The sequence below is a fragment of the Mesoplodon bidens genome (assembly GCF_964165515.1).
Source record: "Mesoplodon bidens genome assembly, chromosome: 7".
NCBI classification, from domain to species: Eukaryota; Metazoa; Chordata; class Mammalia; order Artiodactyla; family Ziphiidae; genus Mesoplodon; species Mesoplodon bidens.
In genome coordinates this window covers 58,886,024-58,909,715 of record NC_138164.1, presented here as the reverse complement: position 1 = coordinate 58,909,715, position 23,692 = coordinate 58,886,024, and the positions used below count along the sequence as shown (strand labels likewise).

The 23,692-nt window shown below is 54.3% G+C and overlaps 3 protein-coding genes across 16 annotated transcripts in view; 1 reads left to right on the top strand and 2 right to left on the bottom strand.

The window, feature by feature from the left end:
* NUMA1 (nuclear mitotic apparatus protein 1) overlaps positions 1 to 9,551 on the top strand; it is a 74,841-nt gene extending 65,290 nt beyond the window's left edge. For 6 of the 11 annotated variants that reach the window (XM_081240967.1, XM_081240962.1, XM_081240965.1 and 3 more), the window contains 12 exons: positions 191 to 232; positions 1,721 to 1,789; positions 3,158 to 3,268; positions 3,353 to 3,571; positions 3,690 to 3,847; positions 5,127 to 5,373; positions 6,253 to 6,481; positions 7,103 to 7,272; positions 7,616 to 7,792; positions 7,949 to 8,065; positions 8,179 to 8,448; positions 8,787 to 9,551. In XM_081240967.1, the coding sequence (XP_081097093.1) occupies positions 191 to 232; positions 1,721 to 1,789; positions 3,158 to 3,268; positions 3,353 to 3,571; positions 3,690 to 3,847; positions 5,127 to 5,373; positions 6,253 to 6,481; positions 7,103 to 7,272; positions 7,616 to 7,792; positions 7,949 to 8,065; positions 8,179 to 8,448; positions 8,787 to 8,798 (1,821 nt within the window). In that variant the 3' untranslated portion in view covers positions 8,799 to 9,551. The remainder of the gene's footprint in view (positions 1 to 190; positions 233 to 1,720; positions 1,790 to 3,157; positions 3,269 to 3,352; positions 3,572 to 3,689; positions 3,848 to 5,126; positions 5,374 to 6,252; positions 6,482 to 7,102; positions 7,273 to 7,615; positions 7,793 to 7,948; positions 8,066 to 8,178; positions 8,449 to 8,786) is intronic. The other 5 variants (XM_081240970.1, XM_081240971.1, XM_081240963.1 and 2 more) reach the window with 5 other exon arrangements.
* A 350-nt stretch (positions 9,552 to 9,901) lies between these two features.
* IL18BP (interleukin 18 binding protein) lies at positions 9,902 to 13,813 on the bottom strand. Its single transcript, XM_081239488.1, is given in 7 exon segments — positions 9,902 to 10,183; positions 10,185 to 10,199; positions 10,433 to 10,580; positions 10,664 to 10,787; positions 11,417 to 11,623; positions 11,999 to 12,086; positions 12,450 to 13,813. Coding segments are annotated over 6 exon segments (609 nt in total). The 5' UTR covers positions 12,021 to 12,086; positions 12,450 to 13,813; the 3' UTR covers positions 9,902 to 10,090.
* A 510-nt stretch (positions 13,814 to 14,323) lies between these two features.
* The window catches only part of RNF121 (ring finger protein 121), an 84,901-nt gene continuing 75,532 nt past the window's right edge, over positions 14,324 to 23,692 (bottom strand). For all 4 annotated transcript variants that reach the window (XM_081239484.1, XM_081239486.1, XM_081239485.1 and 1 more), the window contains 3 exons: positions 17,991 to 18,124; positions 17,252 to 17,353; positions 14,324 to 15,682 (listed from right to left, as the gene is read on the bottom strand). In XM_081239484.1, the coding sequence (XP_081095610.1) occupies positions 15,562 to 15,682; positions 17,252 to 17,353; positions 17,991 to 18,124 (357 nt within the window). In that variant the 3' untranslated portion in view covers positions 14,324 to 15,561. The remainder of the gene's footprint in view (positions 15,683 to 17,251; positions 17,354 to 17,990; positions 18,125 to 23,692) is intronic.

The following is a 23,692-nucleotide window of genomic DNA, read 5'->3' as shown; positions in this document are numbered from 1 at the left end:
GGCGCGCTTGCAGTGGAGGCCCCGAGAGCCACCGGCGACTAGAATGAGCCGAGCTAGCATTTACAAAAATGTTCAGACGTCTAGTTCCATGGGGGGAAGATTAGAGCCTCGGTGAGGTCAGCCTGGCACCAGGGCCAGTGCCTCTTTGGCCCCATCTCATGCTGTCTCCGTTGCCCCTCCCCACGCACAGGTGGAGCAGCTAGAGTTATTTCAGAGAGAGCAAACTAAGCAGGTAATGCCTGAGGTCCTCGCTAAATGCTGGCTGCTTAAGCGGTGACTGGTCTCGGTGCATGACGGCGGCTGCAGCTTGCCTCCGCTGGCGCCTGTTGTGAACTGTTTGTGAAGGGGGCAGGGTCAAGCCATGGAACCCAGGCCCAGGCCGCCCCGGAGTGCGGTGTGCAAGGCCCTCTCTCAGGCCTCATCCCACCCATCCCAGGTCGGCCTCTCCACTTTTCTGTGCTTTCATCGCTTGTCGGGGATGAGGGGTAGGGTAGGCTTCATCTTTCCCATAGCAGATCCAGCGACAGACTGCTCTTGGGATTCCCAAACCTCCAAGTCCTGCTCTGAGTTTGGGTATTCAACTGTGGGGACTCACAGGATGCCCATGGGCCTTGTTTAACACAGGCCCCTTCTTTCCCACAGAAACCAGAAAGATGATGTGCAGGAGGTCCCCACAGATGAGGGGGGTTGTGAGCTCAGGATGCCTGCCCATCACCCTCTGGGGTTTTAACCCCGAGCATGGAATAGACATGTCTGGGAGCAGGAAGGCCAAGGTTGAGAGGAGCAGGAGGGGCTCCCACAAGTCAGAGGAGGTGAGGTCTGGCTGCCGCGCCCTCACAAGGATCTCTGCTGCCCTAGACGTCAAAGCTATCGAACTGGTATTTAGTGGGAGCACCCTTTCCACCACCCCTCCTACCCTGTCACCTCGGGCCTGCTGAGGAGTTGGCCCTTCTCTCCTCCCATCACCTCCTCCGAGGAGCCTGAGATGATGGGGGAGGTCAAACTGAATAGCAAACAGTTAGCAATGGAGCCCTTGCCTCTCGCCTTTGCTGATCACGCTTGAGCTCCTGGAATGCCTGGGGGAGCCAGGAGTGTTTGTGGCTGTTATGCTCCCTCTCGTCCCCTCCCTCCCTTCGCTCTTCCTCTCTGTGGGAGTGGGGTGGGCTTGGAGTACGTGTGCTGCCCCTGCTCTCCTCTTCCAGCAGCCTGACCCCCAGTGCTAATCACAGCAGCCGCACCGCCAGCGCCAACCCTAACGGCTTGTGGATATTGGGCAGAGGTCCGAGCATCTGCCTTTTGCTCTGGCCGTTTCTGGGAGGAGGGGGGATGGGTATTCATTGAGTACGTCTGCTGGAGTGGTAGACTGGGTCCCCTCGTCCTGTCCCGCCCGGGGAGGTTGGGGCTGCGAGCGGCCGCGGCAGTAGGGCTTGGTGGGGTGCCAGCTCCCGAGTCGGCTCTGCTGTCTCTGTCTCTGCAGGCGGGGGGTTGGAGGCGAGCACAGGCAGGTGGCTCTGGCAGCACTTGAGTTGGGTCACGTCACTCACGTCCTGCTGACCAGCCTGGGCAGCAGGCCGTTCCCTAATTAGAGGCCAGAGAAAGGACCTGAGTTTCTTCTTCCAGGAACACTGGGGACTGGTCTGGGGAAAACCCTGTGATTTGTCTGGACATCCAGGGGAAGGCCTCCTGAGTCTTGTCTTCTCCTTTTCCCTTCCTGCCCCAGGTGGAAGAACTGAGTAAGAAGCTAGCTGACCATGACCAAGCCAGCAAGGTGCAGCAGCAGAAGCTGAAGGTGGGACAGCTGGGGGATGGGCCTGCCCTCTGCTGGCCTCAGGTTGAGCGGGGAGGGAAGGTGCTAAGCCCCTGGGTTGGGGCACCCTGGGGCCTGGCAGCCTCAGGAGCCCTGCCTGTGCCTCTGGGAGCTCTCGAGGGAAGACCAGAGTGGCTCCCAACCCCCAGACCTTCACTGTCTGCTACAGTAGCCACTAGCCATGTGTGGTTATTTAAATTGAAATTAAATTAAAAATTCAGTTTCTCAGTTGCGCTAGCCACAGTTCCACTGCTCAGTAGCCATGTGTGGCTAGTGGCTGCCGTACCGGACAGGGCAAATCAGAACATTTCCATCACTGCAGAAAGTTTAATTGGGTTGCACTGCTAATTCTCGGGGAGGAGCATCAGTAACGTTTAATATTACAATGCAATTTAATATTCTTAATGCTTTCAGCGATGTCACCTTCTTTGGTTTAATATTTGCTTTTTTGCAGCTCTAGGCGTCACAGCTTTTAGTTAGGGGCAAAGGAATTTGGCACCAGTGGCCCTGGGAGGGTCACAGGAGTTGGTGGGAGCTCAGAGCTTTGTTTCCCCAGCTCCCTGCCACGTACTCCACACCATGTCACAATTACGTGATAAACAGATGCTTATTACACCCTTCTTAGGGGCCTTCCTGGTGCTGGGAGATGTGGAGAGGTAAGGCTGGATGGCCCTGTCCAGTGCCTGCTACAGAAGTAGTATTTGCTGGTGGTGTAGGCGGACAGAGAATCCGCCACAGGCCCTGCTCCCCAGGAGCCTATGGTCTGGATAGGAGGCAGTGCTGGCATCATAAATGAGCCCACACAAGCTTTGGAATCAGGTGGACCAAGGTTCAAGTCTTACTCTGCTGTTTAGTTACTGTGACCCTGGTCAATTTGCTTTCAAGCTCTGAGCTTAGTTTCTTCATCTCTGAAGTGGAGATAGTTAGTTCCTAGAGGGGTTTTGAGGAGAAATGAGTTCACGTGTCCTCAGAGAGCACACATGCTGTGTGCCTAGCTCCATGCTCTGCACCCTGGTGTTCCCTGGGGATCCGTGCCCTTCCTCCTCGGGGAGACTGTACTCATGGAGAGAGAGTGAGATGGTTTGTGCCTGGTCTCAAGGAAGCAAAGGCAGGCTGCCAGAACTCTTCCAGAAATGGCATTAGCTGGACAGGAAAAGCTCCTATAGAAGGTGCACTTCGAGGGGTGTGTGGTGTTTTGGTAGGCTGGAGTTGGGAGGGGGTAAAAGGTCTTTTTGTGTGTCCTGAGAGGATAGGCAGGAGTCTGAAAACATCCATGGAGCCCAGGAGGCTGTGGATTAGGGTGGAGCAAACAGACCAGCAGCCCTGATCAGCCTTTCTCGTGCTTTCCAGGCCCAGGGAGGTGAGAGCCAGCAAGAGGCCCAGCGCCTCCAGGCCCAGCTGAATGAGCTGCAGGCCCAGCTGAGCCAGAAGGAGCAGGCGGCTGAGCACTACAAGCTGCAGGTGAGGAGCCTGGTCCTGCCCACCTGCCCTCCCGCCCCACCCCACTCCAGCCCCACCAACCCACCTGCCCTTCCGCCCACCCAGATGGAGAAGGCCAAGACTCATTATGATGCCAAGAAGCAGCAGAACCAAGAGCTGCAGGAGCAGCTGCGGGGACTGGAGCAGCTGCAGACAGAGAACAAGGAGCTGCGGGCTGAAGCGGATCGGCTGGGCCGGGAGCTGCAGCAGGCCGGGCTGAAGACCAGGGAGGCCGAGCAGACCTGCCGTCACCTCACCGCCCAGGTGCGCAGCCTGGAGGCACAGGTAGGGCTCTGGCTGCACTGACGCCCTCCCCTCTGTCATACCGGGCCCCGTGCCCTCCTCACCTCAGCCACCCCTGCTTAGGCCTCCCTTCACTCTCCCTCGGCCCTCTCCTTCCCAGGTTGCCCATGCTGACCAGCAGCTTCGGGACCTGGGCAAGTTCCAGGTGGCGACTGACGCCTTAAAGAGCCGGGAGCCCCAGGCTAAGCCTCAGCTGGACTTGAGCATTGACAGCCTGGATCTGAGCTGCGAGGAGGGGACCCCACTCACTATCACCAGGTCAGGAGGCATCCTTCCTCCCTCCGTCTGTTGTCCATTGAGCGCCCACTGTTTATCAGGCTGTATCCTGGGCACTGGGGCTGTGAGATAAATAAGACGTGAACCCTTTGCCCTCTGGAAGCTTATTCTTAGAGAAGAATAAATAAAGTATTAGAGGTGTTAGGCCAGATGTTTGTATATAGCACAGTGGGAGTAAATAAAAATGAGTGGTCAGAAAAGGCTTCATGGAGGCTGTCACTCCTGCTCTGAGTCTTGAAAGAAGCCGTAGGGGTGTGTCTGATGGACGGAGAGTGGTGAGAGCAGAGGCCGAGAAAGAGCCTGGATGGGCTGGAACATGAAGTTGCAAGGGCTCGGGCCCAAGTCCCGGAGGAGCGGCTGGACTCCCCACTGAGTGGGGGGTGAGCACATGTGTTGAGGAGCACATGGTCAGTTTTGCATCTTAGAAAGCCTGTCCTGATAGGGCAAAACTGAGACTTCAATAAAAACAATAAATGTGTTTTTAGAAATGTTAAACACTTATGTGTGTCAGACACTGTTATAAACACCTGAAAAGTATTAATTCATTTATCCCTTAACCACTCTGAGGAAGAGTCTATGATTATCTCCTTTCACCGATGAAATTGGGGCAGAGGGGCAGTCACTTGCCCAAGGTGCCACAGTGGCAGGGCTAGGCTTGAACCTGGGCAGCCTGGCTCGAGTCCTTGCTTGTCTCCACTCTGTGTCTCTCAGAGGCTGTTGTAAGTCTAGGCCAGAGGGGACGAGGCAGGCAGGGAGGGGCGTGAGAGTGGAGAGAGTGGTGTGGTTAGGAGAGCTCTCAGGAGACTCACCGATTGGGTTTGGCCGGAGAGGGAAGAGGTAGGACTGTGCCTGTGTTCGTGGCTGGGGGCTTGGGTGGAGGCTGCCCCTCCCAGCTCCTACTTGCTGAAATAGGAGATACAGGAGGAGGAACAGACAATGGACTTGGTTTGGGACATGTTTGTTGTGGAATCCAGGGGGGAGGTCTGGGGCTGTGGATATATGGGTCTGGGGAGCAGGGTTTGGGAATTGCCAGTATTGAGTTCAGAGAGCCATGGAGTGTATAGGCTCACCAGGGATGGAGAACGGATGGAAGGCCAAGGTCAAGGACTCTCCTTGATACCTCTGAGAAATCAGAGGGTGGGGTGCTTGACCTGGTCTTCTTGTAATAATAAATGTAGGACTTGGTCGCTTTGGAGCAAAGGGATGGACAAAATGCCTTGTAGCCCCAGGAATGGCACCTCAGCAGATGTTTTCCCCACAGCAAGTTGCCTCGTACCCAGCCAGAGGGCACCAGCATCCCTGGAGAGCCAGCCTCGCCCATCTCCCAGCGTCTGCCCCCCAAGGTAGAATCCCTGGAGAGTCTCTACTTCACCCCCATCCCTGCTCGGGGTCAGCCCCCTCTGGAGAGCAGCCTGGACTCCCTGGGGGATGTCTTCCTGGACTCAGGCCGGAACACCCGCTCCTCTCGTCGGCGCACCACGCAAATCATCAACATCACCATGACCAAGGTCAGGCTGCTGCAAGTGCAGGGCAGCAATGCTTGCTTCCTCTCAAGGGCATTTTCCATCGGGTCCTCAAAACAGCCTCAAGAAGCCGGCAGGGCTGACCAGTCCATACCCACAGATGGGAAAGCTTAAGGGCGGTGACTTGCTTAGGCCTCTTGTAGAAAGGGGCAGGGCTGGACTTGGCTGCCTGTCCACTGCTCTAAGGCTGCTGTCCTCTCCGTGTACAGCAGTGACCCTGTGCAGCTCAAGGGAGACAATGTGGAGAAGTTGCAGTCCAGCCCGTGCCTCCCCGCACACCCCTGGGTACACCCTTGGGTAGCCGAGATGCGTTGTGGTTGCCCAGTGGGCTGCCTGCCTGGCTGGGGGCTCTGGTCCCTGTTTCCATAGCACTAGGAGGTTGGGGAGGAGAGGAAGGGAGCACCTCTGGTGGGGAGAAGCTGGAGAAGTTCTGAAAGATGGTCAGGGCCCTGGCACGCTTGGGCGGAAGGACACTGTGGGATGAGCCCGACAAGCTCAGGAGACGTGGGTTCCAGCCCCAGCTCTGCCGCTTCCTTGCTTTGTGCCCTTTGGGCCAGTCACTTCATTCCTTTGCACCTCACTTCTAAAATGGTCTGATGCACTCTGCCTTCCCTCCCTCAAAGCATTGTTATTAGACTCAATGGAAAAATGGACAGAAAAGAGTCTTGACAGCCTCAGCACCTTGTGTGGGATTCTGGCAACAAGGCCCATTTCTTGCAGAAGTGCAGCTAAGGACCCCATGCAAAGCAGCGTGGATATGTGCAGCCGTGGGGTCTGAGGCGCTTTGGGAAGGGGAACAGGCGGCTTCTTGATGGGGTGTCAGGGCCCCCATCCCTACTACAACAGGTGCATCCTCTCTTCCAGAAGCTAGATGTGGAGGAGCCAGACAGCGCCAACTCCTCCTTCTATAGCACGCAGTCTGCCCCTGCTTCCCAGGCCGGCCCGAGAGCTGCCTCCTCCACCCAGTCTCTAGCCCGCCTGGGCTCTCCCGACGACGGCAACTCGGCTCTGCTAAGCCTGCCTGGCTACCGGCCCACCACTCGCAGCTCGGCCCGCCGCTCCCAGGCTGGGGTGTCCAGCGGGGCCCCTCCAGGTGAGGGGGCTCTGGGGACTTAACACACCCAAAGATTAGACTGGAAGCAGATCCTGGCACAGGGAAGGGACAAGCTTTTAAAAACCCAAGGCTGGCTTCCTGGCTGCCGCCCAGCACCTCACCTGCCTCTCCTCCCTGCAGTCTGAGGGCCTTGCCTGTTGTTCATCAAGGGGCTGTGCTGGGCAATAACACTGATGTCATTCTCAGCCAGGCTATAAACCAGAAACACACGACGGGCCTGGGATTCCCAGCACAAGAGTGCTGCCCAGCTGCTGTCAGGAGTCCTCCAGGCCCCTTCTCAGGTGGGAAGGGGCTACCAGAGAGGCCAGACTGGCCTGGGAGCTACACTCAGATTCTTTTTGGCGGCTCTTCAGGGACCACTCTGGGTGTCGATTCCTGGCCCTCCATTAGTTTCTCTCGGTGTCACAGCCTCTGCATATGACCGTAGTGAGCCAGTCTCCTGGGTAGAGATGGTCTGTGAGCCCCGAGGCTGTATCGGCAGCACTGAGCAGAGCAGGACTCTGGGGTGCTAGGCTTGAAGTTCAAGGGCTAGGTGGATGGGAGTGGTGGCAGCAAAGGCTGGCGGGATGCTACCTCCACCCTCTCCTCCTCGCCTTCCAGCCCCACTTGCTCCAATTTCCTCGCCCTTCACAGGCAGGAACAGCTTCTACATGGGCACTTGCCAGGATGAGCCTGAGCAGCTGGATGACTGGAACCGCATTGCAGAGTTGCAGCAGCGCAATCGAGTGTGCCCCCCGCACTTAAAGACCTGCTACCCCCTGGAGTCCAGAGTGAGCTCTGGGGTCCCCTGCCATGGACCTGCCCCTGTTGGCTCACCTCTTCCTCGTCATCCCACCCCAGTGCCCTGGCCTGCCGAGGAGGGTGACCTGCTTCCAGTCAAATAGCTGGCAGGGAGGGAGCTCAGGGGTAAAAGTCCTGTGGGTGGGCAGGAGCTTGGAGAGGTCTCTTGGGACTGCTCTTTGCGGCCATCGTGCAGGGTGTAGGCGGGGAGATTTCTGCGATAGGAAGGCTCTAGCTGCTCCACCTGCTAGGCCAGTGAAGAGAGTTCTGGGGCGGTCCTGCTCCACCTCCAAACAGCTTGGCTCCACCGACCACTTTTTCTACCCCACGCAGCCTTCCCTGAGCCTGCCTACCATCACAGATGAGGAGATAAAAACTGGTGACCCCCGGGAGACCCTGCGCCGAGCCAGCATGCAGCCAGCCCAGATAGCTGAGGGCGCTGGCATCACCACCCGGCAGCAGCGCAAACGGGTCTCCTTAGAGCCCCACCAGGGTCCTGGCACCCCCGAGGTGGGTGACGTCGGCTCCCATGTCTTTTCCAGCAGCCACCATGTTCGCAAAGTTGATTAGCGGGGAGGTTCCCGGCTCAGAAGGGGGATGGGTGCTGGCTGGACACGGTCCACTTGTCCTCTTGAGCTGTCAGCTTAACTGTCCTCTTCCCCATAGTCTAAGAAGGCCACCACCTGTTTCCCACGCCCCATGACTCCCCGGGACCGACATGAAGGGCGCAGACAGAGCACTACCGAGGCCCAGAAGAAAGCAGCTCCAGCTGTTGTTAAACAGGTTAGTCGGGGGCTGAAGGGAGACCCTGGAGGGGCCTTGCTGGCAGAGCCCTGGAGCAGCAGGTTGGCCTGGGAGGCCAGTGGCGCCCCCAGTTTGACAGCCCCTCCCTACAGGCTGACCGCCGCCAGTCGATGGCCTTCAGCATCCTCAACACACCCAAGAAGCTCGGGAATAGCCTTCTGCGGAGGGCAGCCTCGAAGAAAGCCCCATCCAAGGCCTCCCCCAACCCCCGCAGTGGGACCCGCCGCTCTCCTCGCATCGCCACCACCACAGCCAGTGCCGCCACTGCCGCCGCCATCGCCGCTGCCACTGCCACCCCTCGGGCCAAGGGCAAGGTGGAGGCACTGACAGGGAAGGGAGAGGGTTCAGCTCTTAGGAACCTGGTAGGAGCATGGGCACTCCCCGCCAAACACCCCAGGGGCTGCTTCCAGGCAGGGCTGAGCTAGGCCGCTGGAGGGCGGGGGGCTGAGAGCAGGTGCTCCCGGCCTGGTTAGCTGCTCCTTACCGAGGAGAGGACACGCCTCCATTTCTCCCGAGAGCACCCAGAGCTGCTCAGGCACAGCCAGCCACTGGTAAGCTGAAGGTAGATGGGTCCAGGGCCACACCAAGGAGGGGACCCTAGTCTGGGTGTGGGGGGGGGGGGCAGGGGGGTTTCCCCAGCCCGCTGGTGCAGCCTGGCGCCGAGTCTCCTCCACTGAGTGACTGTCTCTCTCTCTTCCAGGCAAAGCACTAAAGAGCCGGTACCAGTGAGTGGCCCCACCTGTGTCCTTGATGCTGCCCTTGCCTGGTCCTTCTCGTTCTGTCCCTTTCAGTGCCTTCTCTCAGCTCCCAGGCCAACAGTGGCCAAACCCCTATAGACAGTGACGCCTGCCCACACCCCGGCCTGGTACCCGGACCTTCACCAGGTGAACAGGTGTGTCCTGAAGAGTTGGCCCGGGGCCTGGATAGTCTGGGTCCTCTCCCTGCCTCGCCTCCTGATGTTTTCTTAGAGCAGTTACTTCTCTAGCACCATCACAACCAGATTTGGGGCTGGCTTTGAGTGGCTGGGTCCTTGGGCCCAGTCAGTCCTCCTCTCAGCCTCTGGATCTAGAAGGGACCGACCATTGGAGGAGCAGGCCCTGGTCCCTGCTGCTCCCGGTGGCTGGGCTGAGCAAGGGCCCTTGCTTTTGAAGTCCAGGACTGGGCATTGACCTAGTGGGAGTGCCCCACCCCCAGGTGCTCCCATCCACCCAAGGGCACAGTTGCCCAAAGGAGGGCACAGTTGCCCAACCCAAGGGCACAGTTGCCCAACTTTTCCAGGAGAAATGGGCCCTGTGCCTCGGTGGGGGACGGGGCGGGGGGGCAGCCTTCAGTGGCAGCTCATCCCCTTCCTTCCCCAGATTTCACTGGGGTGGGATTTGGAGTGATGGGAAGGTTTTTAAGGGCCAGGGATGGATTTTTTCTAAATGTTATTACTTGTAAATAAAGTCTATTTTTCTCCCTTGAATGCTGAGATGCCTTGATCTGTGTGGGAAAAGCAGGGAAACTTGGGCTTTTTAGAGCAGCGTACCTTTGTCCCTGTGGAGACTCCAGACCCACATACCTTCTCTCAAATCCCTTCTCCTGGCCTTTCTCAGGCCACAGGATCTTCCCACACTCCATTTCTGGCCTCTGCTCCTGAGGAGCATTATGGGCCGGCCTCTTCTGATGGCCTGTGTCCCCTGAATCTGGTTTTGTCTTTAGCTTCTGAGTGGCATCCTCTCTCCTCTTCCCATACTCCCTCCTCAGACAGGCCACGTTCTGTGAGTAGAATGATGGCCTAAAGGATAAATGACTGGGCAGACATCAGTACGCCACCACTGAAGATCATTTATGAGCACCCATCGTAGGTCTTGCTGGGCTGACAGAGATACACCTATGGGTCAGACGCAGCCTCTCCCCGCATACCTTCCCCGGGACAGTCCATTAAAGGAAACAACTACATTAAGTCGATGCAGAATGTGGCCTGGGCTGAGAGCGTGTAGACCTCAATGAAGAGGTGGCATTTCAACCAGGCTTTGGAGCTTGGGGTTCATTATCAGGATGGTGAGGCTGAGGGGACTTGCTGGAGGACGGGGCTTCTTGTGTCGGAGGGCACACTTGTCTTCAGCCCAGCCTGGGGGAGTGAAGCAAACAAGGATCAGGGCCAAGGTGGGAGGGACATCCCTTGTCACTTTCCTCCAGGCCTTGCCTCCCCTGCTTGAATCCTGTTCCTTTTAGTTTCTGCCTCAGGCTCGGGGAATTGGGGGGCATTAGCTGGAGGCTGCTGTCGACAGAGCCCAGCCTTTCCTCCCCACGCCAGAGCAGAGCTCCTCCCGGCCCTGGGAGTCCCTCCCTCGGGTTCCTCACCCAGAGCTGGGCCAGGACGAGGTGACGCTGGGCAGTCTGCCCAGGATCCGAGAAAACACAGGAGAAGTTGGTGTCTCGCAGGGCGGGGCTCAGCTCCTCCAGCACCAAGGCCCTCCAAAGCTGGGTCCTCATGCCCCTGTGCTCCCGCCTGGAGCAGAAGAGAAGGAAAGGCCATGAGAGGACCGTAGGAGGAGGCCTCCCTCCCACCGGCCTCATCACCGCGCCCCTCACCTGGTGCTGCCCTCCCGCAGCCGGCCCGGGAGGTGCTCGATGAAGGAGCTGTTGCCCAGCCAGTAAAGGATGCTGAAGTGGGAGAAGCGGCTGCAGGCGGTACAGGACAAGGTCAGCGTTCCATCTAGGGACACGTGTGGCTGTTAACCTGTCTGTACAGCAGACTCTCCCCTCTGCCACGCTGTGGCCTGCCCACCCTGCCCAGCTTCCCAGCTGCCATGACTCAGGAACCTGGAGTGGAGAGTCTGTTAAGGGGAAGTGAGGTCATCTACCAGGGGACCCCGGCTGAGTAAGAGGAATCTGGGGACGGGTCCTCGGTCTAGGTCCTTGACTCCTGAGCCTTCTTCTTCAGAATTACCCTTTCTAGCACCCAGCTCCAGTGACTCTAGGAGCCCTGGCTGAGGAGACAGCACCAGTAGGCCACCACTCCTCTGAGGAGGCCAGAGGGCAAGTGGGCTCTGGGAGGAGGGGCTGGGCTTGCAGCCACTGCAGTCTAGGCTCTGGGAGTCTGCTGGCTGTTCCTTCTGTCTGAATCCTCTCCGTCCCCTTTGACAGGGAGCAATCTTGGGAGCTGTGAGCTGAGCCCTGTGCCACACTGGCGCTGCTGGTGGGGAGAGGAAGTCAGTGCTCAGCCAAGCTAATCTGGTTGGTGGTGGGCTACATGACAGAAGGTTGGGGGACAGGTGCTCAGAAGCCAACCCCACCCTTGGTGCCTCCGTGCCCTCCTGGGCTCCCATCAGAATGGCTCCTTACTCAGTGAGACTTCCACTTCCGGCCAGGTCACCTCCAATGCTGGGCACTGCTTAGCTGTCGGGAGCGCTGGGGGCTGGGAGGGGCAGGTGTCCTCTGCGATCCCAGCTGAGGCAGTGGCAGCTGTAGTGGCCTGAGGCACAGGTGTGGCTCTGGCCAAGTGGGAGACGATGTGGGCACAGAGGAGCAGGGCCCAAAGAGGGCTGGGGTCTGAAGAAAGGACAGTCACAGAGGTCAGCAGCTGTCTGACCTCCGGGGATTGCCCGGCATCCTAGCTCGGATCTTGGCTAGAGAGGGAGTTGCTGCCATGATGTAAGTCTGGCAGAGATTCTTGGGCTCTGCCCAGGGAACGGAAGAGGCAGAAGAACCCCTCAAGCCCCACCTCTTGGCCCTTTTTGAATGGAGCACAGGGAGACCTTGGAATGGAGCCAGAGCCACAGCATCCGGGCAGAGGCCGAAAGCAACAGCACAGCAGCTGAGGGGAGCCCACCTGGGGGTGAGGCTCAGGGCCAGCCACATGGCTCCACTCTGGTCTCAGGCTGCACCCCACCCCTCCACCCGCACGTGCACAGCCCCAGGTCCCACCTGGAATCCAGTTCTGTCTCATGGTCGTGATGCGTGTGTCAGGAGCTGGCGCGCCTGGATCTATATATCTGTGACAACTTCCTCCTCTCTGGGGGAGGCGGGGGAGGAGATGGTGAAAAACTGCTTCTCCCACGTCTTCTGAGTGGCTTGTTTAGATCCCAGACATACGTGTGGCCTTCTTCCTGTGGACTCCACAGCCCCTCCCTACCTCTGATTTTTCAGTGGGCTGCCAGGCACTGCTAGTTACTCTGTCCTGTCCAGCTGTCCCAACTGACAACTCCTGGAGGACTGGCATCGGGCATAGGCTAGAGCTCTTCCAGCCCCTAGAAACAAAGCCAGGGGATCCCCACCCTAGCTCTTATTACCATCAACATTATACTGGTTACTAGTCCAATCTAACCCCTTCATTACAGGCATGGAAACTGAGGCCCAAAGAGGACCAGGGACTTACCTAGTCACAAAGGGAGGTAAAGTTCTCTCCACTGCCAGAGCTGGTTCTGGGAAGGGCAGGATATATAGTGAAATCCTTCTGGGAAAGCACTGCACTTTCACTTTTATTTAACCAGGGAATCTAGAGCAGGCTCTGGCTACCAGGAGAAGGCACACATACGTGACAGCAGCCTGAGCCCAGTCCTTGCGGCTCCTGCACACACTGCGCCTCTTCCTGAGCCGGAGTTCACAGTGGCCAGGAACCTTCTTGCTAACTCCCAGGCCCCCCGCTCTCCAGATGGTATCAGCCTGGGGGGTCTTTAACCTTCCTCAGGCCCACCCTCCCAGGGGCACACAGGGCATGAACCAACAAAGAGTCTCTCACACATGAATTCTTCCATCCCAGCCAACCGTCAGGACTTTGGTGTCCACCTTTGCTCTTCTACATGAACAGGCCTCCTGCTTCTTCCTTCATAGCCACACCATATTCAAAGGGACAACTCTCCTAGTCACTGGAGACCCCAAGCTGGATCACTCTGACCATTTCAGACTCCATGTCACACCAGCCCATCCACATCCTGGCCTTTCTCAGGCTCCCCACCTCCCTCCAACCAGCAACCCAACAACCACCCATCACTCCCATGAATCCTTCTCACTTCTGTCCTCCCAGCCCCTTGGCCAGAGCTACAGATCTAAGTTCACCAGGAAGTCTAGATTCCCCCTACCTGGCTCGCAGGAAGCCCTGAAAAACCCTCCTTTCCGGAACCCCCCCTTTTTGGAGCTCCACAGTTCAGCTCAGCTGTGTCTGGCCCCACGTGAGCCACACCATGGGAGCTACACTGAGAGCACCTCCAGGCCTTGTGGGCAGGAACCTCTCAGACAAGCCGAGCACCTGGAACACAAGCTGGAGTGCTGGACCTAAGGGGAGGAGAGGGTGCTTCCCAGGGTAAGAGGGCGCGTACCCAGCACTGGCTCGAGCAACTGTGAAGGACCAGACCTAAGTGTCTGGGATCAGGAGGATGGGATGCTGGGGACAGAGCCAGGGAGGCCAGGAGGTGGAATTAGGTTTGGAAGACGTGTCAGAACACTGCTGCAGTCCCAAGGGTCTTGTGTGTGTGTCGTATGTGTGTGCACGTGTGTGTATAAAAACCGGACTCATTCCCAATTAGACGTGGAGACTAGAAGTCAACTCCTCTTCTCCAGGGCTCTAGCTGACATTTTCATCTCCTCAGTTCCTCCCCCACCGCCTGCCCCAGGAGCTTCTGTGCTGTTAGATGCAGAGAAACTCCTCCCTAGGAACACCAGTGTCTCCAGCAGTTAGGTCAGGAGGCAAAGCTGCCCAGGACTCCAGAGACACAGTCCTTTGGGGAAGGGGGTGGGGATGCGAGGGAGAGGAGGCAGGACTCTACCTGTGAGTGTAACCAAGGCCAGAGTCGGGCTGCTGGGAGGTCATGGGACTCAGGACTGTTGAAGTATGAAGAGACAGCCTTGGACAGCCTGGCCTCAGTTCTCACATGAGCCTGATGCAGGGGTAGGGGGGACAAAAGTGAAAGGATGCTCCCTGTCACCATCCCACTCTCTGAGGATGAGCCCACTGGCATGGGGACCTCGGAAGCCACAGCCGGGTAAGAGAAGCCAAAGCTGAGAGTGACCCGCGAGAGGGGAGGTGGTGGCAGGGCACTGACCTCAGGTGGTGAGGACAGTCACCCAGCGATGGTGCAGGGCACCTTCTGCTACAGGACGAAAGCCCGGCATTCCACCTTGCTCAGGGATGTTGGGCAGGACCAACCACCCCCAGGCCCCGGCTCTCAATTGGGAAGAGCAAGAGGCAGCAAGGGCCAGGCACCCACGGGGACTGCAGGGAAAGAGGTGGGAAGAAGAAAAGCAAGATGGATGTTCAGCTTTCCAACCCAGCTCACGGAGCTTTATTCAGAATGGATGACAAGATCCTGCTTGGTTCTTACTGCACTTGAAGGGCCATATTCCCTAGGAGCCCAGCACGGAAGGCCCACGTTTGCCCTCCCACTTCCTTCAAAACTCCTAGGACCAGAGCTGGGGCCTACCTGGAACCCCTTTTCAGAACCCATACTTACCTGGGCCTGACCCTCTTCCCACCCACCTCACCACTTGTGTTGCCAGGCCCAGGCAGGGCTCATGGATGACAAGGCTGACATGAGGATATTCCTTGGGCTGGGAATCCCCTGGCAGCTTCAAGGGAACAATGTCTGACCACAGCAAGAAGTCTCACATCTGTCATAGTTCTTTTACCGCGTGCGCGCGCACGCACGCACACACACACACTCACTCACTCCGGCTTTCAGGGAAGGAAGTGATGTGGCAGTGGCCTTCAGCATGTGTCACCACTTCTGGGCAGAGGACCAGCTTGCACAAGTGGCCCTCAGTCACCACTGCCAGCAGTAACCCCTGTGGCCCAACTATGTATAGATGGTCTCTGTTCTTGGCTGAGTACAGCCCCACTTAGGGGCAGGTTCCCCAAGCTGCTACAGCTCTGGTCACTCCCACACAAATCCCCGGTGAGTTCCGAGGTCCTAGAGCTTCCCTTACTGCAAAAGTTATGACAAGGTTCCACTTCTCTCCACCAGCCTACGGCCCCCAATGGGGAAGACGGAGTCAGACAACGCCCACCTGTGGCCTTAGCCAGGGGGGACAGAGGACACCTCACCCCTCAGTGCTCATCAGTGGCACTGCCGGAGCTCCCTGGCTCTTCCACACTGAGTGTACCAGGCTCAAGCCCCACATACGGAAGGAAGGGGAGGCGGGCTGGGGCTCTCAGCCAGAGAAGAGATGGCTCCTTTACACCAAAAGTGTTGTGGCTCTGCTACTGCCTGCTCAAGCAGGGAGGCTGAGGCCTGGAGGAATCGGGGCAATTCCTATGCTCCACAATAAAAAAGGTTTTTAAATATATTCATCAAAATAGTTTTCTTTTAAAAAGCCCCCCACTGCTGACAGCCCCACCTGCTGGCTCTCCGTCATATCCCTCCCCAGCCCGGACACAGCCGGAGGGGTCCTGAGTGGCCCGAGTGCCCCTTTGAGTCTTTCCCACCCAGGAGGTCTTGGAGGGCAGGGAGGAGAGTGCCCTGAGGTCCATGGTGGGTGGATGCTCTTCTTCCTGACTATTCCAGGCCCAGGATATAGTTGATGCCTTGCACCAGGCCAATGATGACAGGCTGCCAGGCTACCAAGTATCGAAGCCAGTCCAGCAGTTGCCCGTACATGACATGAGGCCTCTCCCAGCTGTCACTGCGTCAAAGAAAAGAGGTTACGTGTTCGAGTTGCTAAGGTTGGTCTAGGGGATGGGTGAGAGGGTCTGCCTACACCTTCCAGATGATCCACAGAAATGGGCCTAGAGAGAAAGGAAGCTGCTTTCTAGAAAGCCCCACCCAGCCCCTCATGTTGGAATGCAGGGCTAAACCCAGAGAATGGGGGCAGGAGGGCAGAGGGAACCAGTGCAGAAGATAGGACAGACGCAGGAGAGGGTGGAGGGGTGAAACTAAGCTCTCCAGGACCAACATGCAGACAGGGCTCCGCATAACCTTCTAAGATTGGACTGCCAGTGTGCCCGAGACTGCTGTAGATTATGGGTAATGATGGCATCAGGGAGGCGGGGAGTGGGATAAGGTAACCCAAAGGTTCTTGCAATGTCCAAAATGGGAGGTTTGCTAGGTCAAGGAAGGGATTGAGTCTCGGGACAGAGGCATCAGGGGGCAGAGCAAGAGGCTGGTCACAGGGGATAACCCCAGGCAAAGGCTCTAAGGAACCCCCACCCAAGGGCACCGAGCACCAGGCCCTACTGAGGCCAAGCGGCCCCTGGAGATAAGTCCCTTCCTTTCACTTTACAGCTAACTGCCGGGCAAGACATGGAGAGGGAGCCTGGGAAAGCAGCTCCAGGGAAAGCACAGGTTGAACCTCATGAGACTATGGGGAATCCCTCTGAAGGCATCAGAAAGCACAGCCGGGCCCAGTCCTGAGAGCTAAGGGAAGCCCCAACCCTCAGCTTGACCATGGAGTTACTAAACTGTTCCTGAACTAGACCCTGGAAGAACCAAGCAAGGAACCTTAAAGGGGAACACAGTGGCCCCGCACGGCCCAGCTAGTGTCCAGGGGACAGGGAACCCTGGTGCAGAGAGGAACGGCAGCTGGGAGAAGTCCCTGGATCCCAGAGGAAATGCGGGGTTGGGGCGGGGGGTGGCCGAAGAAGTGGCTGGGCACTTTCCGACGGACAGGCTGTGGGGAGGAAGCGGAGGCTGAAGACAAAGTGGGGAGGGCTGGTCAGGTAGGGAGGGGCAGCTCAGAGGAGCACAGGTCCTGTGTTCAGGTGGATGGGGACAGGGGCCCCCACCATCCCTGTACCTTGCAGGCCCTGCACAGGCACAGAGCTGGTCTCCAGCCCTGTTACAGGTAAGGCACAACCCATTAGTTATATCACCTTGAACAAATTATTCAATCTTTAAACTGTTTCACTGGTAAAACGAGGATAATATTACCCAGGTCATAAAGCTCTAGAGAATCAAGTGAGCTAATACGAGTAAAGCACTTAGCATAGTGCCAGGCACATAGTAAGCGAGCAGTAAATGGTAGCTGCTATCACCACCGATTTACCCTTGAGGAATTCTGAACCAAGAGGAGAAGCTGAGCTACTGGTCCTGCCCCACATCCCACCCACTTCCCAAGACCACAAGCCTCATGGACTGGTGGGCAGCAGCCAGGCTGGGGGCAGGAGGGAGGGCCCCAAGACCCACCCGGATGCAGGCCAGTACTTTCTTACCACTGCCCACTCCCAAAAAGAACCCAAACAAAGGATACGGGTTGCTGAACATCCTCTTGAGGTCTACCTTCTCTTTGCAGTAGGGACACGTCTGCTTCTTTCCCACAATGCACCAGCCGCGGATGCAGAACTCGTGGAATCTGAGCACCACTGGTCAAGGGAAATGGTGGGCGGCCAGGATGGCACTCCAACCCCATGCCGGTCTTCAAGGTGCCCAGGCCCTAGCTCTGGAGGAAGGTTCAAATCCTGGTTTCACCTCTTATCAGTTGTATAATCTTGGGCAAGTCCCTTCTCTCTGACCCTGCTTCGTCATATGTGAAGTGAGGATAATGAACTCTGCCTTACAGGGCTGTTATGGGGCAAAACGGAGATAACACATGGCACAGAATGAGAGCTGAGTAAGGACGTGGTAAATGTCACAAGTGCTACTCAGGCGGATTTGATTCTGAAACTGAGGGAGCCAGTTAGACGATGTTCCTCCCCTGTGACTGACCCAGTCTCGGGGCAGCTAGTGCAGCTGCCGGCTCCTTTCTGATCCAGCCAGGCTACATGTAAGAGTGGCTCCCGTCTGTGAGAAGGAGCAAAGGAGGCAGCTGTTTCTACTCCTGGGGGTCGGCTTCCCTAGCAGAGGACATCACCCAAATGTCTGCTTCCTGTGACTCCCCTACCCTCAAAGGTCTGGACAGCATGCCCAGGGTCATGACCACCCCCTTCCCTCCTTGACTGGAGTGTGCACGTGGCAAGAGAGACGTGGCCCAAGAGCTCCAGGCAGGATACACATGATTGCAAGACAGCCTATACGTGTTCTCGATGATGCCCTCTTCACTGACATCCACAAAGATCTGCTGCCCACACACGGCACACACACTGTCCGAGAGGTGTTTGGTGGGCATGCCCGACTCACTGTAGAACTGGGAGAGAAGAGCAGGAGGAAAAGACAGAAAAGACGTGAGAATCAGCCAAAGTAGGAAGGTGCCACAGAGGCCTTAGGTCTTCTGTAGAGGAGGCGACATGGTAGGGGGAGTCCCCAGAGCTAGAGAATATCTCATACACCACATCGCCCTCATCTTTGCTGGGCAGATGGGTGAAAGGAAGTCAGATCTGATAGGACCTCAAGACTGGGAGGGTCGGCATCAGGGACAAGGAGAATGGGAAAAAGAAGGGCTCAGGGCTGGTGACTGGGAGCTACATCAGCGAAGCCACTGTGCAGCCAGATTATGGTTCCATCAGAGATGGGCAACATCTGTTCTCCAAGATTCAAAACAGTGAAACATCTGGTGCAACGCTGGTTTGGTGACAAGGGCATTCCCAGACACTTGTGGCAGCAGCAAAAGAGGCTCAACCCTCTTGGACAGCGTTTGGCACGACGTCCCACACTGTCGCACCCTTTAACCCAGTAATTTCACCTTAAGGAATTTAAAGGAGTAAAAATATCAAAAAAGCTTCATGCATACAGATACTCATTTAAGTGTTATTTATAATTAAAGAAGCAAGGAGTTTGGCAATCCCTCATAAAGTTAAATGTGGAATTACCATATGACACAGCAATTCCATTCTTAGGTACATGCTCCTAAAGAATAAAAACAGAGACTAACCACACACTTGTATACCAATGTTCACAGCAGCATTATTCACAAATAGCCAAAAGGTGTAAACAATCCAAGTGCCCGGAAACAGAAGCATGGATAAACAAAATGGGGTCTATCCCTCCAATGAAACGTTACTCAGTCATAAGAGTAATGAAGTTCTGATACATGCTACAATGTGCAGGCACCTTGGAAATATTACACTAAGTAAAATAAGTCAGACACAAAAGGATAAACATTGTATATGATTCCATTTATATAAAATATCTACAATAGGCAAATTCATAGACAGAAAACAGATTAGAGGTAACCAGCGGTGGGAGGAAGAAATGGGGAGTTACTGCTTAATGGGCACAGTCTCTGTTTGGAGTGATGAAAAATTTTGGAGGTAGACAGTACACTTAAGGATGGCTAAAATGGTGAATTTTACATTACATATATTTTATTAAAAAAATAGTAAAAAAACAAAAACAAAAACAAAGAAATGGAAATAACCATAAATGACCAACAATAGAAGAATGCCTCAATAAATTATACTCAAGGGACTAGAGAGGTGGTGGGTCAACTGAAGCTTGAGATATAACACTGAGTGTCAAAAGCAGGGTACAAAATTGGAGGCACAGTATTATTGGTACATATATATGTAAAGACAATCCAAATCTATCAAAAGATCAGAAGGAAATGTATGAGAATATTCACACCAGTGATGTCTTGGTAGTAGGATTATAGGTGATTTTTTTTCTTTTGCCTATTTTTCTGTACTCAAATTTTCCTTAATGAACATATATTACAGGCAAACCTCAGAGATATTGAGGGCTCGGTTCCAGAACACCACAATAAAGCAAGTCACGTAGATTTTTTGGTTTTCCAGTGTATTTAAACGTTATGTTTATACTTACTGTAGTCTATTAAGTGTGCAACAGCATTATGTCTAAAAAACCAATTACAATAATAACATCAAAGATCACAGGTCACCATAACAAATATAATAATAATGAAAAAGTTCGAAATATTGTAAGAATCACCAAAATGTGACACAGAGACACAAAGTGAGCAAATGCTGTTGGAAAATGGTGCTGATAGACTTGCTTGATGCAGAGCTGACACAAACCCTCAATTTGTAAACAAAACAAAACAAACACAATTATCTGCGAAGTGCAATAAAGGAAAGCACAATAAAACGAGGTATGCCCATACTTTGAAAGATGATGTACTACCATGGTTAATCACAATGGATAACCAATTCCATGCTCCAAAAAGAAATGCCAAATTTTGCATACTTTCCTTGTGGTTTATTGTTAAATAGCTACAGAGCATTTCCCCTTCACCCCAAGGAGAAAAGATTTGAATTTTATTTGTTGATATAGTCTAAGACCTATTGTTTTTTTTTCTTTGCACTGTCCTAAAAATTATGGTAAAACACACATAACACAGAATTTACCATCTTAACTATTTTAAAATATACAGTTTGGTAATGTTAATAAGTATATTCACATTGCTGTGCAGCTAATCTCCAGAACTTTCACACCTTGCAAAACTGTAAAATGAATTTTTAGAAAGGATTCTGCATTTATTATTTACAATTTTATCTGTACCTCTAAGGGAAATAGATTATACTTAGCCTTTTTGTATTTTCTTAACCTGAGTTTGCTCTGTTTTTTATTTCCAAGCAACGGTCTTCTGAAAAAGCCACAGCCCTGAAGCTGGGTGAGGGATAGCAGTGGAGGAGGGGTGGGCATACAGGTACTGGGATAGGGAGTAGGGAGGATGGTGACAGCCAGATCAGACACAGCTACACCTGCCAGAACCTCTGCTCAACATGGGGACATCTCTGACTCCAAGCTTCCCTTATAAGAAATGGCCTCTCTTGACTCCCAAGAGTCCTCAAGCGTAGAAGGTAGAGCCACACCACCCCAAGAATCCATGAATAGAGAGCTTCCTGCCTTCACCCCCACCTCACTGTCTTACAAAACTGTCTGAAATGGCTCAAGGTGAGCTCGTTACTATCACAGAACACCAGAGCAGCCCCGTCCCTGGGGAAACCAAAGCCCAGAAAGGAAAGAAACTAGCTGTGACGAGAACCCAGCCCCTCCGACTCCTAACCCAAGTTCTACCCAAGATGTCCATTAACAACTGCTGAATGCTGCAGAAAGATCAGCTACTTAGCTCACTGAGGGCCAGTAATTCAAAAGGTTCTGATATGTTTATCGAGAGTGCAAAAGGATAAGCAAGAGTTAGGGCAGAGCCAAACCTGTGGGAGCCCACTAACTGCAACTCTCCAAAGCTGGAATCTGAATGTTAGTGTTGAGGGGACCTCTGAGAAACACTTCTCCAGCACTCAAGAGGCTTATGGCTTTGAAATATGCCTGGCTTAGAATTTCTGGGCACATCAACTGAACAGAGAGAAAAGAGGCCAAGAAGTCTGGGTCCAGCTCTGGCACTGAGTCCCTGCACAATCATGCGGCACAGGAACATGGCCACTCACTCTGGCCCACAGCGTTGGCAGTGGAATAAGTGGGAATGCCTCAACTCAGGAGATGGGTGAGAGCTCTGAGGAAAAGCTTTACCTCAAATCATCCCTGAGTTCTGCCCCAAGACACTGGGGCAAGGGATACAGGATGCAAGATAACTTGGATGAGGTAATGAGAGTAGGAGGGACGCCCAGGAAAATGTCTATTAGGCCCCTAGCTTCTGGAGTTCTCCCCGCAAGCTAATGTGGCAACATGCCAGCAGGGTCAAATCCCACAAAGTTTCAACAAAGTTATCAGGTAAGCCTGTCAAGTCAGGAAGGGCCCAGCAACCCTGCGGTTTGCAGAACACACAGATACTGTATCAGGAGGCACTGAGGCTGAGTAGGGTAAAGTACAGGGAGGCAGATTTCAGTTTAACCTCAAGAGCCTGATGCCTCAGTGTGGAAAGGGCTCAAGGGGCCACATAATTTGTCAGGATTAGACACACCACATTTCCATCCTCTGTCACTTACTATCTTGATGACCTTGAGCAAGCCACCCAAACTCTTCTTTCCTTCCATCAGAATATATTGGGCACCTACTAAGTACCAGCCACTGGACTGGGTCCTTGGGCTAGAATGCTGGAAAAACACAGACCTGGCCTCTGTCCTCATAAAACCTACAGCTAGGGGAGACTGACATTAAAAAAATAAGTATTGGGCCTCCCTGGTGGCGCAGTGGTTGGGGGTCCGCCTGCCCATGCAGGGGACACGGGTTCGTGCCCCGGTCCAGGAAGATCCCACATGTCACGGAGCGGATGGGCCCGTGAACCATGGCCACTGAGCCTGTGCGTCCAGAGCCTGTGCTCCGCAACGGGAGAGGCCACAACAGTGAGAGGCCCGCGTACCGCAAAAAAAAAAAAAAAAAAAAAAAAAAAAAAAGAGCACTCTGTCTTCTATGTGAAAAATGGATTGGAGATGAGGCCAAAATGGATTCAGAGAGACCAGCTAAGAGACAGTTACAATTCTTTAAGTGCTGTATGGGGGCCTGTGCTAAGGTGATGTCTTGGGCTAAGTTGATGAAAGTAAAAATTGAGAGAAGTGGACAGGCTGTTGATACCAGAGACAGTTGAATAGTAAAGGTCTGGAGTTCAGAAGAGAGTTTTGGATTAGAGATCTGGAAGCCGTGGAAGAAGAAAAGGGAAATACCTAGGCGAAGAGCAGAGAAGATGGTTTAGCCTTGAGCTCAGAGGAACAATAACATTTAAGGGGATGGAAAGTTAGCAGAGGAGACAGAAAATACCAGAGAGACAGAAAGAAAACCAGGACAGTGTAATGTCACAAAATCCAAGGGGGGAAAACCTTTTTAAGAAGGAAGCTGTGTTGAGTCAACTGTACTGATGACTGCTGAGATCAGAATCAATCCACCAGAATGAGTGACACAGAGTCACCGGTGACCTGAGTAAGAGTCACTTCAGAAGAAGGGCATGAGCCGAGGCCAGTTAGAATGGGCCAAGGGTAAGTGAAAGGTGATAAAAAAGGAAACAGGAACTTCCTACAAGTTTAGCTGTGCGTGACAGGAAATGGCTCAGTAGCTAGAAGTGAAGGTGGGTCAAAAAAAGGATATTTTTGAAAAAGAACACTTAGAAGGTTAATGGGAAGAGCCCAGTAGAGGGAGAAGGTGAAGTCATGGGTGAGAAAGGAAGTCAACAGCATATCGGGTCCCTGAGCAGGCAGGAGGTGTGGAATCCAGAGCACAGGTAGGGCTGGCCTTTGATGGGAGAAAGGACACTTATTCCACTGTTACTGGAGGGAAGGAGAAGATGGGTGCAAACAGGAGCAGATCTGTAGACACGGTGTCAGGAATTGTGGGGATTCCTGTTTGGTTTCTAGTTGCTCAGGTAAACAGGAGGCGAGGTCATCTGCAGAGGATGAAGGGACAGAAGGCAGGGGTGTGAGAGGTTTGAGAGTGGAGGAGTCTTGAAACAGGTTTTACTCAAAGTGGGAGAGGAAGCTCTTCAGATGAACAGAGTCAGATTTCTCCTTTGCAGGACAGGAACACTACCCACGGCCTCACACGGTATTAGGAAGACACACTGAGAAAACACACAAAACCCCAGCACAGGAGCTTGCATGTAGTAGGTGCTCAGGATGTATGAGTTCTAATCCACACCACTGACCATCACAGGAAATGTGTGCCATGAAAGCCTAGTGGGCTCTTCTGGGCCACCCCCTCGACTAGTAAGGAGACTAATGCCCAAGAAGGAAAGCCTCACTTGAGGCCAGAGAGGGCTGGTGGCAAGGCTGAGCTGGCTCCCAGTCAGTTCAAGTAGATGATTTCAGAAATACCTGTTGAAAAACTGAATAAAATACCCATTTCCAGGATTATAGTGGAGGAGATTCCATATCACAGAGCGGTCTAAGATGGCTTCAGACAATAGATG